The sequence below is a fragment of the Neolamprologus multifasciatus genome, chromosome 6 (assembly GCF_963576455.1).
Source record: "Neolamprologus multifasciatus chromosome 6, fNeoMul1.2, whole genome shotgun sequence".
In the NCBI taxonomy this organism is placed as follows: Eukaryota; Metazoa; Chordata; class Actinopteri; order Cichliformes; family Cichlidae; genus Neolamprologus; species Neolamprologus multifasciatus.
The window spans coordinates 8496986-8510821 of NC_140444.1; the positions used below are offsets into that span (position 1 = coordinate 8496986).

General features: G+C 39.9%; 1 protein-coding gene across 1 annotated transcript; it reads right to left on the reverse strand.

Moving 5' to 3' along the window:
- Positions 1-1338: 1338 nt before the first annotated feature.
- cep20 (centrosomal protein 20) lies at positions 1339-4667 on the reverse strand. Its single transcript, XM_085164279.1, has 4 exons — positions 4542-4667; positions 3637-3834; positions 3286-3370; positions 1339-2955 (listed from the first exon to the last, which is right to left on the reverse strand). The coding sequence occupies exons 1-4, from the start codon at positions 4567-4569 to the stop codon at positions 2847-2849; spliced, it is 420 nt and encodes a 139-aa protein (XP_085020405.1). The 5' UTR covers positions 4570-4667; the 3' UTR covers positions 1339-2846.
- Between the last annotated feature and the right edge of the window lie 9169 nt (positions 4668-13836).

A 13836-nucleotide genomic window follows, 5' to 3' on the forward strand; every position in this document is an offset into this window, starting at 1 on the left:
TGTGCCATATAAGGAGAATGGCGTCTGTATGGAATCTCTGCAGCTTTCTGTGTTACTTTCAAAGTCTAGCATAGGCAACCACCCCAAGCCCCAGTGACTAAATATGGTTCAATAGCAAGAGGGTTGTTCAAACAAAGTTACTCCTATGGCTCCAAACTCTAACTCTATTTACCTGCAGTTAGCTGTGACAGACAACTGGTTTATAGCTTCTGTTTAGTGCACATAAGAGAAAGACTTGTTATTTTCTTGTTATTTTCAGTGAGATAAAATATGAAATTAACAATTTGCAGCTTGAGGCTAATGCCTTTGAAATAAGTACACAGAGACTTGGGATTCCCTCTGAACTAAACAGTGTATAACAGGATCATTTTCCAGAATAAGAGCCATAATAATGGATGAAGGTAGAAGGACGGACTATTATTTATTTGTATTGAAAGTTAATCTGTTCTAAACTTTGTCCTGACACACCTTTAAGGAGGAGACAGCGGGAGTGAACATGGATTAAAACCTCTGAGTGAATGATGGCAAAATCCCACTCCAAATGAAATAAACCTAAGCAGGATTTTCACTTAGAAATCAAATGTTAATCATCTGTATTTTATTTACACACAGCAAATGAATTAACACGCAGCAAGTGAATTCAAACAGGTCACTGTTTATAGTAAACCAGCCAGAATGGCTAAAGCAATTGAGCACGTACATGTGGAGGATTCCCTCGAAGCAATAAAAACGAGCTGTCATATTAAAATCTCGTACATACAGCATGTTTCATGTGTATTTTTTCTTCACCCTCATGTCCGTAGATGGTCATCTATTGGAGAGAAAACATGTTTATGGATATGTTTGACCCCCAAGGAATTCAATTGCATTCTAATTTAAGCACAGAGGCAAACGTCAGTTCAGTCTGCAGCAGTCAAAGGATCACTGCATTTAACACTATTTATACAGCTGCCTGTTTTGCATACAACTCATTTATACAGTGGAGGAGAAATGCTACCAATTATGGGGCAAACTGCTAATTGAACAATCGTGTCATTGTTCAACTTCAGGAGCTTGTAAAGCCATTTTAAAGAGAATGGATATATCAGATGTCAGTGAAGTAGGTAATTGAGTACCTCAGCTTTAAGGACAAATCAGTTTGTTTTTGTAAAACCATGTAAATTCAGACATTTTCAGATGAACAAAGACATAGCGCTATTTTCATTTGATACTGGGAAACAATAAATTAGGACACCATAGAAAGTTAAGCTCTTCAACAAGCTGCACTAAAGGTACATCAATCATTTTGTGGCCAAATTGAAGATAAGATCTGAGACTTATGATGAGCAGAAACAAATGTGTATAACCTAAAAATAACTTAGACGTAGAGCAGGTTACAAATGGTTTAAACAGTGCAACTAAGTGCCCAACATCAATAATCAGGATAAGAAATAAAAGGCTGCCTCAGTAGATAATCACTTCCAGAAACTTAGGGCTTTAAGTTTGAGATAAAAATGTCAAGTTCCTTAAAATGGTGAGAAACTATGTGAAAAGCTTGATGCAGTGCATAATTAGCGTGGGATCTGGGCTACACACAGTATACACATAGATATAATTAAGTTTTGTTGATTTACTGTTGTTGTTGTGTGGTCTTTGGGGTCAGATAAAATAAAATTATCAAGGTAAGAATGACCTCGTTGCCTTTTCTCTTAAGCTGCAGCAAGCAAATGAGAAAAAGAAGTAAACAAGAAAGAGAGAAGCTACAGAATAAAGTCTGGAAGATGCATTACACCTATTTAGGTTCATTTATATAAGCATATGTGGACCAATTCGCCATAGTAAATACAGTTAGACCAACTGAAGGGCACAACTTTGGATCATGGGTGGGTTTAGTTTCAGACAACAACACAATGGCCGCTAAAACAATCACAGGAAAGTGTTATTTTGGTCAGCGTTGAGGAGCAGCTACTTTAATCACCCTATGATGAAAACTGTAAAAGAGAAAGTGCTTGCATTCACAATGAATAAGTCTTGTAAATCTGGAAAAGCCTGCAACATTTCATATCAATGTACAAGCTGTATGATCGCCTCAGAGGCCTGTTTTAATGCATGCAGCTTAAAGTGCACTTGCTGTGGTCTCTGCTTTTTTTGCAACTTTTATGCTCAAGGTCCTGCTCTCAATATCTTCAATGGTGTAAGGTCTTTTAGGACCTGTTACAGTGTAACATGTCCATCCATTCATCTCCTTAGCTGTTTATCTAATTTGGGGATGCAGTGAGGCCGGATCCTATCGTAGCTATCAGAGTGTGAGATGTGGTGTGTATGCTGGGTAGGACACATGCAAGCACAGGGAGGCCCCAGTGAACCAGAGCAACCAACAAGTCAAACCCAGTACTGTTGGTCTGCATGTTAGAAATGATTGGCTGCATAAGACTGAAAAAATAGGAAAGTTGTTTAATCCTATGAAAACAGCAGACTTCAGTTTTGTCTGTGGTGACACTGCCACCACATGGTGGAGAATGAGATCAGCAGTTGGTGAATAAAAATAAAGATTTTATTATTTTTACACTGTTAAAAATCAGTCAAAAAATATCACATATTTACAAAATGAAACACCAAATACATCACAAATGTAATCTCAATCCTTTAACTCAACTATAACAAAAACAATTAGGATTACACTGTGACTAATATAAATAAAGTGTTGAAGTCTGATAATAAATTCAAAATGTAAAAAAGGCCACAAAGAACATTTGGCAATTTATAACAAAGACACAAAGATTACTGAGCTAACAAGACCTTACAGACTTTACGCTGTAAAGGCTGAATAACTACAAGGACAGAGGCGAGATACAACATAGTAAACTTTAGGCATCAGTTCCAGGAGTGTTAACGGCAGCAGCGCCTCGCAGAAACACCTTCCCTCCCTTATTACTGCTGTTCACAAAGTGGGACACTAAGCCATATAGAAGAGGTCTGCAAAATAAAAAAAACAAATGAATTGTAATTAAGTTTTCATTAGAGAAGGAAAATAGGTGACTGATAGTAATTATTTTAAATTGTACGCCTTTCAGTTTTTCCTGGCGGTACATGGAGATAAGTGCTAATTTATTTATTTATTTTTTTAAATTAGAATAAATTCCCAAGTCATCAAGCCAGTGCACAACTATGATGAGGATTCATGGGGACACTGTCAAATTGTTATGCCCACTCTGAACATTCCCCAAAGAGTTCAGCTAATTTTTGAACATTATGTTCAGGAGCAGACTGTACTGGGATTTCTTAAATCCTGCTTTCTACACTTACACTGACTTGGAGCTTGGATCCTCAGTGACTTTCAGCTCATTCGCCAGGAACTGTCTGTCCAAAGGAACTTCGGGTTGGCCCGACTCTGAGAAAACAAACAGTGCTAAAAAATATTCACTTTTCTCAACAATAGTTGCTGGTTATGACAGCCACTGTCTTGACCAAGTCTACATAGTTGAGTCCACTGAGTTGCTGCCATGTGATTGGCTGATTATACATTTGTGTTGACAAGCAGTTGAATGGTCGTAGGTAATAAATCATAATCATAGTAGTTACAGTTGTTAAAGTTTGTAAAAAAAAAAAAAAAAAATTAAAAAATGTTGAGCTTGCACTTTTTTTGACCTCACCCACCTGCAGTAAGCACAGACGCTGTGTATCTGTACTTGTTGAACTCCAAGTACTCCCTGATGAGCTCGTTGATGATCAGGTTTTCATGGGACACGGGAGGTCGCGGTTCACGCTGGTCATCCAGGGCGCTGAACACCTCCGCCCGGATGCGAGCCTTCAGCTGGCCCAGCACACCGCGAGACTCCAGCGTTTCCCTCAAAGCTAAAATATTCACATTTTTAACACAGCAAAAAACAAGGGATAATACATTGGAAAACTAAACAACCCCTATGGGTACAACGAATCTGTTTGGTCAGTAAATTTAGCTAACGAATGAAAGCGGGATGTTTTTGTACGACGTACACTGTACAAAAAATTACCAATTTAACATATTCTTGGTATTTTTAAAGCTATAGACCGCTTCGATAGCAACTCATATTCATGTCCATATCTTCACAACACACTCTTTAAATCGTAGTAATTCTCAACCATTAATCTGTTCTTATTTTTATGAAAATGTTTATTACATATCCTCCCCCTATGCTAACTAGCCTAACTCTGAACTAGCTGGCTAGCAGCTGTTAGCGTTAGCGAGCAGCGAAAGTTTCATGAAAAAATCTAGATCGAATAAAGTATATTACGTGTTTAGCTATGCCGAATCGAATTATAGGTGTTAACAATAAAGGCGGCAATGGGTTGATTCATGCTTAAAATATCCCTAAAACTACTGCCATTTAGGTAGCTGACTTATTAAACTTTTGAATGGAGGCTGGTAAGGATGTTTCTGTGTTTTATAGTTTGCCAGTGTTCGTAGCTTTTCGCTAGCTTGTAAAATGACATCTAAAATTATGTGGGTTGATCCGAGATCGTATTACGATACAAGTTAGGAAACAAAATAATGAATTATGCTAATGGCAGTGAGCTCTTACCGCACTTTAGTTCAGTGATGGTCGCCATCGCAACGAGTGTTCCTATACAACCCACATGAGCGTTTCCAAAAATAGCGCCCCAGCAGGTGGGGAGAGACAACTCAGGAAGATAACACGAGAAGACTTAAAAAAATCATTATTTTTATGGTGGACCACATTATGTACAAGTGTATTTTTACTGTGATTTTTTGGGGGGTTTAAAGGACAACATGACTGAGCTTTAGAGGTGCATTTGGTTCAGAGTTCTCAAGCACATGGCAATGAAATGATTGACCATATCATAAATATTATTGTGTGAGCAGAGGATTCAAAAGCATTCGCATGGACAGAGTTTACTTAAAACTAGGAGTAGGCAAGGCACAGTTTACATCAAATACAATAACCTATGATCATAAATAGTCTGTTAAAGAGTAAGAGAAATAGTCTGACTACACTCATGTAAAATGCTGAGACATGGTTAGGTTAAGGGATTGTCATACAGGTCAAAATTCAGATGTTCAGCCTGGTAAATATAAATATTAAAATCAGCCATAAAATAGTTATACGAGGAATAGAAGAAATAAAATCACAAAAGTGGAACAGAAAACTATTTTGGGTTTAGGAGAGCAATGCAAAAACAGCAAACATCAAGGTTGAGTGGTCCACCGCCCTACCACTTGGAGAGCCTTTTTAGCTCTCCTCAGAACTAAAAAATTTATAGTCGAAGGGGCGTTCCTTGGAAAAAACACTCAAATTACCATTTCTGACCAATGTCTATGTTGAGAAGACAACGTTTATGTTACTTGTTGAGATCAAGTCATTTAGAATAAAGCTTTTGTTTGACAGAAACAGAGGGCATTTTGTATATCCACAAGACTCCAGTGAGTGTGCATGTGCAGCAAATGTACTGGTATACCTGACACATTTAGGTAAATACTGTATCTTCTAAATAGAGAAAAGCAGTCCCCGAATGGGTCAAAAATGTGAATGAAACTAAGATTGCAAATTTTACAGCTGGCCTGTGAAGGCTAAGGATCCTACTAAAACGTCTCACAATGTGACCCAATATCGGAATTGGGTTTGATAAAAGTGGACTGCTGACAAACAGTATCATTGGTGCTAGGATCACCTATTACACTACACTCCTAACTGAAAGTATTTAAGATTTCTGGGAGCTTCTTTAGGACAGCGAATGTAAAGCAGTGAGACACACACAGGTAACGCCAAAAACATCCCCCTCAATGGATCGTTCGCAGTTACAGGTCCAGCAGTAGCAGCTGTTCATTTACCCAGATCTTAACATGTGTGTGGGAAACCCTGATAGAAATGAAGGAAAGCGAATTGTTGAGAGGAAAATGTAAAATAATGTAAAATATTTAATAGACATATATCCCTGTTTTATTCCGATCTATTGCCAAGTAATGATAGGTAAATATAATGAAATGCTGTATAATAGAATGAGGTCTTTACAGTCCCTCAGAGCAATGTTTACTGAACAATTAATTAAAATTAAGTGGTTATTAGACTTGTAGTCAAGACCGCCTAATCCGAGACCAAGACAACACCAAGACCAGAGGGTATCGAGACCAAGACAAGACCAAGACCAGAGGGTATCGAGACCAAGACAAGACCAAGACCAAGACCGAGACGAAGACAAGACCAAGACCAAGACCGAGACGAGACGAGACCAAGACCAAGACCAAGACCGAGACAAAAAAAGTCTTTAAACTACAGCCAGATGCTGCTTCGTTTACGGGTCTCGGGCATATTTATGTGTTTTTGCTTTCGCACAGCCCTCCTCACCGCTGTCTACTGTCTCACTCACTCACTGAAAGGACTGACGCATGCTCCACTTGACTGTTGCGTCTCTCACCCTCTCTGTTTTTCACATAATGATATTATCCTATATCCTCGCATGTGATTGGCCACAATATGGAGGGATTGGAGCGTAGCTGAGCCACTGTGTGAGAGCTGAGCAGCCAAAGGAAATTAAGTGGGGGTAGAAATGACTGAAAGATTATTAGGCTCTGTTTTGAGCTTTGTTCAAAAAAGAATGACTTCATATGTATATATATATATATATATATATATATATATATATATATATATATATATATATATATATATATATATATATATATATATATATATAGTTTTTTAATTAAGCAGCAAGGCAGAACAAAGTCGGGCCTGTATCAAGACACAGGGACCAAACCCCAATTCAACCAGACCCAGAACTGATCCAGAATTAAAACAGGACTACAACAGTAACCAAGACAGAACCAGAATCAGAACTAGATGATAGCAGCACTAAAAATCATCTTAGACCTGCACTACACTTATTTTTTAATTCTACCAAAGTACACTATTTAGATTCTGAAAAGTTTATATAATTATTCAGCCTTGTTGAGCAAACAAGCCTGCATAACTTAATAAATATAGAATTTTAAAAGTAACAAACGCTATCTAAAAAGATACAATAGGTACGAGATACATGTTCTGATGAGTTTTTGGCAAACAACCATTTGACTAACTTGTGTGTCTCACCTGCTCTTGTTCCATCTCTGTTCTGTCTTCATTTTCGTCGTCTCTCTCCCTCTCTGTTCCTCTCTTTCCCTCTTTGTGCTGACAATCAAGCCAAACACAAATATACAGTGGAAACCAGATATTTACATACTCTTCAGATAAAAACAAACACTTTTTAATTGTAACATCAAATCAAACTAAATGTTTCTTTTTTTAGATTGATAAATATAAAAAACATATTTGTTAACTTTAAGAGTAAAGAGAGAAACTGTCTGTATTTCTTAATTGTAAATGGCACCAAATTGTATTCAAAATTGAGCCACACTTATGGAGCTCCACAATTCTTTTCCAGAATTCTTTTCCAGGTGTTTTGGTTGACAGCTCTTGATTTTTCAAAGAAACTTTCCCATTTCAAAGAAACAGGCTCTGTGTTTTGCCTTATATGCATCCACAGCTGTGCCACCAATTTACCCACATGGACTCTACTAACCAATCAGAAGCTTCTTAAGCTCAGAATGGAATCATCTGGAGTTTTCTTAATTAATCTTAATTAACAATAAACTTAGTGTATATGTACTCCTACATTTGATGAAAGTGATTAAAATAGACAGCTCCCTCTTTTTATTCTGACATTTAACTAATTCAAAAGACATTGCAACATTTATTTATCTAAAACAAAAGTTTACTCTAAATTGATGTTTAACAGTTAAAAAAAAGGTTTTATGTTTTCTCCCTAAAGTGTATGTAAATATCTGGTTTCAACTGTGAATATACTGCTGTGTATTGAAATTCCTCTTGTTTTGCATAGATATACTGAACATACAACAACAACATACAAAGCATAATATATAAAATAACATCTACCTGAGTTTTTTCTTTGAAAGAAGCTCCTTATGTCCATTGTTGTGTTCATCAGTACACAACTGAAACCGATTTAGAGAGTTTGTTTAGCCGTGGAGGGTAACAACTGAAAATATGAGATGTAAGCTAAGACTCTCTAAAAAAAATCAGCATTGTCGTTCGGCTTTTTATTTATCCATTTGTTGATTCACTCGAAGAGTAAGTAACGCAACCAAGTGATCAGTTTGATATCAATCTTTTGTGATACACCGTCATATTTACATTATTAGTTCAGTACGAATGATTTCCGTTGGTACCTGGTCAAACTTAAGCTCTCCTCTGCAGCAAACTCGCAGGCAGCAGCTTCTCCCCCCCTCGCTCACATGGGTGCTGTGCTCAGTCGCCTAGTGCCAAAGCTCGGATCATACCAAAATCAGGGGGAATTTACGACGGTGCGCTCTGTGCTTCGTGTGTTGTTTTTGTTTTATACAGTTGTCAGTCAGGCATCTAACATACAAATTACACTCCAAAAAACCCCATGCTTCAAAAAAAATGACCCGGTCTTAAGCCCAGTAAGACACCCCCCGCTCCGCTGATGGTTGACTCCAAATCTCCCGAACACTATGTCGATTTGAGAGCGCAAGACCGAGACAGCGAGACCAAGACCGAGACCAAGACAAAAGTCCGTCGAGACCAAGACCGAGACCAAGACAAAAGTCCGTCGAGACCAAGACGAGACCAAGACCACGTAAAAGTGGTCTCGAGACCGGTCTCGAGACCAAGACCGGTCTCGAGACATCCAACTCTAGTGGTTATACACTGCTGCTTTGTTCGAAGCTTGAACAAAACTAAGGTAAACAGTCAGGTTGTCCTTCTTCTTCTTGTTTTGGAGCTTTCTATCACTGATATCAATAATAGCTCTTTAATCCATCGAGTGATTTATGAAAATCCCCGGACTGGTTGTGACAGATGGCCGTCCCCTCACTGAGCCTGGTTCTGTCGGAGGTTTCTTTCTCTTAAAAGAAAGTTTTTCCTCCCCACTGTCGGCAAATACTTGCTCAGAGGAGTTTGTCTGTTGGGCTTTTCTTTTTCATACTGTAAGGTACCGTTCCTTACAGTAATACAGGAATTACTGTAAGGTTAACTGTTATCTTCAATGTTGTGTTTATAATATGGTACAAAGTCACTGACAGTTATTGTTTTATAGCAAGAATGCAGTACCATAAGTGAGTTCTGTTATGCTGTTATTGACCCTTGAAGCACATTGTAGCACCAGCAAGGTTTAATAAAATGCTCCCCCTATCAGCTTGGGGTTGATAGGGGGAGGGGGTGAGTGAGTCCTGAGTGATTCGCTTATGCTACGATTCAGCACAGGAAGGGCGGGGGTGAGTAACTCAAATGTGCTGTTAGCATGTTAGCAGAGCAATGCTACTGTGAACTGGGAAGCTATTGTCTTGATGTGAGCTTTCTACTCAGAGTTTTTTCTTCCAGTTCAGAGCAGAAATATTTTTGTTAAGAAACTGGCTGTTGATCCACCCCCCCCCCCTCCCCACAATGTTAATTATAAGCTAGATATATTTCTACTAATGAAATTAGTTTGCCAATAGCAACAGGAATGAGTCACTGAGTCAGTTGGACTTGTGAATCATTATTCACGAGTCAGTAAAGTGATTCTCGAGTACTGAACGATTCGTTCATGATTCGCACATCACTATTCCTCTGCATGCCACAATATCAATAAAAATGTTTCAGTTTCATGCCCTGATTTCTGTTTGTTTTCATTGTCTGTGAGTTCACCAACTTCCTGTTTCATTTAAATGTGTAACCTATTTTGAAACCTTTCAAAAATCTGAACATGGCAGAATAAGTTTAATAAAGCAGAATGTGATAGTTTTATATCTTGACTTATTTCAAAACACACATTCATTCATGTGTGGAGGAAGACAATGTAACATTTTTTAAAGGAGAAAAAAAGAGCCAGCTCGGTCTATTATTGTTACCAGACAAGAATATAACTATACCACATTTTGACATTTTAAATACAAGAAATTTTTATCATTTGACATGTGATCAAGATAAACATTTTGAATTTACTCAGTTTTGAACAATGAGATTTTCTGAAATGTAGATATATTTAAAATAAATGCATTTTTAAAGTAGACATCAAAGAGAAGGATACACTTCCATTTAAACATCACACCCACCTTCAGAAGGCATCTGACGCTCCTTATTGGCCCACAGTTTTTACTGATTGATGTCTCAGGTCACAGGGTTGAGTAATGAACTGTAACGGTTCATCCCAATGATCTTGTTTAATTAGTTGTTAAAAGCCAGAGTTGTCATTTAAATCATAATTCAATTCATCTCCCAGCTCTGTGATTAATTACTGCTGTAGGATTATTAAAAGTATACTCATCACTTCTAGTAGTAAAACAATAAACTGTGGGGGAAAAATCTGTGGTCTCAAAGAATCACCTGTTAGCACTTTAAAAATTGTTGAGCTGGATATGGCCATCTTGTTTGTGTTGAGCTTATTCCTTGGCCATTTGGTGAAGACAGGATACAGAGCCAGAGGGCTCTGTGTGAACCTGTGATGACACAAGTGCTGACATTAAGTTGTGCATTTTTATTTTACTATGAATGACAAACAGGAAGTTGGTACATGCAAGAATGAAATGTCCCCAGTAAATAGAACAGAATATTTACTGGGTGACCCAGTGTTTGTGTTTTTGGTTTAATATTGTAAGGTAGTGACTTGAATACGTCACAGGGTGTCGCTGTTGAGCTGGAAATACACTGTAGATTCGCCTAATTTTGACCATTTGTCTGCCCTCTTCTGTAGAAGGCGTCTGAATTATTATTCAGATAAACACCAAGGTACCAGTAGCTGTCCACAGCCTCAATGTCCATACCTTGGATGCTTAGTGGTTGCAGTGGAGGATGTTTGTGCCTGCGGAAGTCTGACACCAGCTCCTTGGTTTTATTAGTGTTGATCTGGAGGTAGTTCTGCTGGCACCAGTCCACAAAGTCACTGGTCAGTTCTCTGTACTCCTTGTCATCCCTATCAGTGATAAGTCTGACTATTGCAGAGTCATCAGATAACTGCTGAAGGAGGCACTGGGTGGGTCTTTGGGAGAAGTCTGCAGTGTAGATGGTGAAGAGGAACGGAGCCAGAACCATTCCCTATGGGGCCCCTGTACTGCAGACAACCCTGTCTGACACTCAGCCCTGAGTTCTCACATACTGTGGTCAATCGGTGAGGTAGTCCAGTATCCATGTAGTGAGGTGATGGTCCACTCCTGTGTTCTCCAGCTTGTCCTTCAGAACTGTGGGAAGAATGGTGTTAAAGGCATTAGAGAAATCTAAGAACATGATTCTCACAGTGCTCCCAGCGCTCTCCAGGTGAGAGAGGAAACAATGTAGGAGGTGAATGACGGCATCATACACTCCAATGCCAGGCTGGTAGGCAAACTGAAATGATGAGCTCACCAGGGGCCGATGCTGATCCAGGACCAGCCACTCCAGGGTCTTCATCAGGTCAGATGTCAGAGCCACCGGCCGGTAGCTGTTGAGGTCTTTTGGACGTGGAGTCTTTGGCACTGGTACAACACAGGAGGTTTTCCAGGGTTGTGGGACTCTCCCCAGTCTCAGGCTCAGGTTGAAGATGTGCTCCATCACCCCACACCGTTGGTCTCCGCAGGACCTGACAACCTGAGCTGATGCCATCTGGACCCGCTGCCTTCTTGGCTTTAATTCTCATTTCCCTCCTAACCTGGGTGGTTGAGAGATACAGGCTGAAGCCTGGTGTTGAATGTGTATTGGAACTGTTGTTGGGGGTGGGGAGTAGTGAGCAGGGTGAGTAGAGGAGGTGTGAAGTGTCTGAGGTGTCAGGGGTGGAACAGCAGCAGTGGGGGTGTGTGAGTCTGCAGCCGATGTTGAAGATTGCCTCATGGATGAATCAAACCTGTTATTATAGAACTGATTCAGTTCATTTGCCCACCTCATATCCCCCACGGGCAGAGGGTTCTGATCTTTGTGGCCCGAGATGGTTCTAAGGCCTCTCCAGACTTTGTTGTTTTGCTGAAGCTGGTTCTCAGTCTTCTACCTGTAGCTGTCCTTCCCATTCCTTATCAGTCCTCTCAGCACTCTCTGCACCCTTGTCAACTCCTCCTTGTCTCTAGATTTGAAGGATTTCCTCATCTGCTTGAGGACAGCTTTAATTTCTGAGGTAATCCAAGGCTTGTTGTTGGAGAAACAGCGCACAATCCTGGTGGGTGCTGTGTTATCCACACAGAAGTTAATATAATCCGTAATGCATGTCACAAGGCTGTCAGTGTCCTCACAGATCACCTCCCACATAGTAGACTCAAAATAGTCCTTAAGAGCCTGCTCGCTCTCCTACAACCATCTCTGCAGTGTGCGGGTGGCTCCATGTGCACTAAGGGCTCCCTACACATGGACAAGGTGCACCAGGTTGTGATCAGATCTGCTCAGGGGAGGGAGAGGTGAACTTTATGCCCTTCTGCATTGGCGTACCGTAAGTCTAGTGTTTTATTGTCTCTGGTTGGGCATGTCCAATGTCCAAGTCCAGTGAGACATGATTAAAGTCCCCTGATATTAGAAGAAGGGCTCTCAGAGATTGCCTTTGCAGTCTGCTGACCACAGAGTGGAGAGAGTCACAGGCTGCATCCACGTTGGCCAAGGGGAGGACATACGCTGTTATCGCGATAACATCCCTGGGGAGGTAGTACGGAGGCATGCTAATGGCTAACAGCTCAATGTTTCTGCTGCAGAGTTTGTCTTTCACAGTGATGTGTCCAGGGTTACACCATCTGTCCTTCACAAACTCACCGCTACTCTGTACACCCTAATCCAACACAAAATTGCACAACGCAGAGTTCGGGCTGTAGGGAGGCCCCTGCGCTGGTTGGGTTACAATATTCTTTGAGAGTTATTCACAGTTTTGACTCTCTTTTATGTCTTAGGCTTTTATTGGTTGTAGTTCTCCCTCCCTCAGTGTTTATCTTAGGCTGTGTATAGTCTGTCTCCGTGTTTTCTCTGTGCCGTTCCTGTGTTCCTCGTTTCATGTTGAGTCACCCTTCTCTATGTGTTTGTTCACCTCCTCTTCTCTCCCCAGACAGTGACGTCTACCTGTTCCCAATGTTCGCTCTGTCTCCCCTGTCAGACGTGTGTCCTTGTCAAGTCCGCATCTCCGTGCCTTTCACTTTAATAGTCTTGCGTCCTTTGTTAATGTTTTCAGTTTTGCTTCCTCCACTCCTTGTGATGTATGATTGCTCCCTGCAGTGCTCCCCTCCTGTGTCTGATTCCCTCATTATCACTCTTTGTATTTAAGCCCTGTGTTTTCCTGGGTCTGTTGTCCCGTGGTTACCCATCATGACTGCAGAAAACAGTAACTGGAAGGACAAAACAGTCATTCTGCAGTCATTGGTGTAAAGGAACAGCTGTCTGTATGCTACTCTTCATAGCTGTCTGCCACCTAGTGACTGAGTTTGGTAACTTAAACTAAGTTTTGTGTGAATTTATATTTTACATGCACCTTTCCCTGGTTTTTATAAACTCAGCTCTGGTTACATACAACAAACCACAGTAAATCTCACATTGAATGAGCTGTGCACAGGCTCTGACACAAAAATGTGGATGTGGATTAAACTACATACGTAACTTGACACATGAGGAGGCAAACGTCTCGTTTAAAGAAACAGTCCTAAACGAAATAGAGTCAGGCATTTTTGCCTCACTCTTTCAAAATGTAATTATTAGGAAATACTTGGTTTTTACTTGAAATGTGTCTTTTCTTTTTTTAAAATGATGAAGTCAGTTGGGCATAATATTATTTGATATAAATACATAAATATAATCTCATTCGACACCATCCTGTGATTGTTTTAAGTTGCCTTAATTTCTCTGTAGCACTTCTTCAATCCGCGTT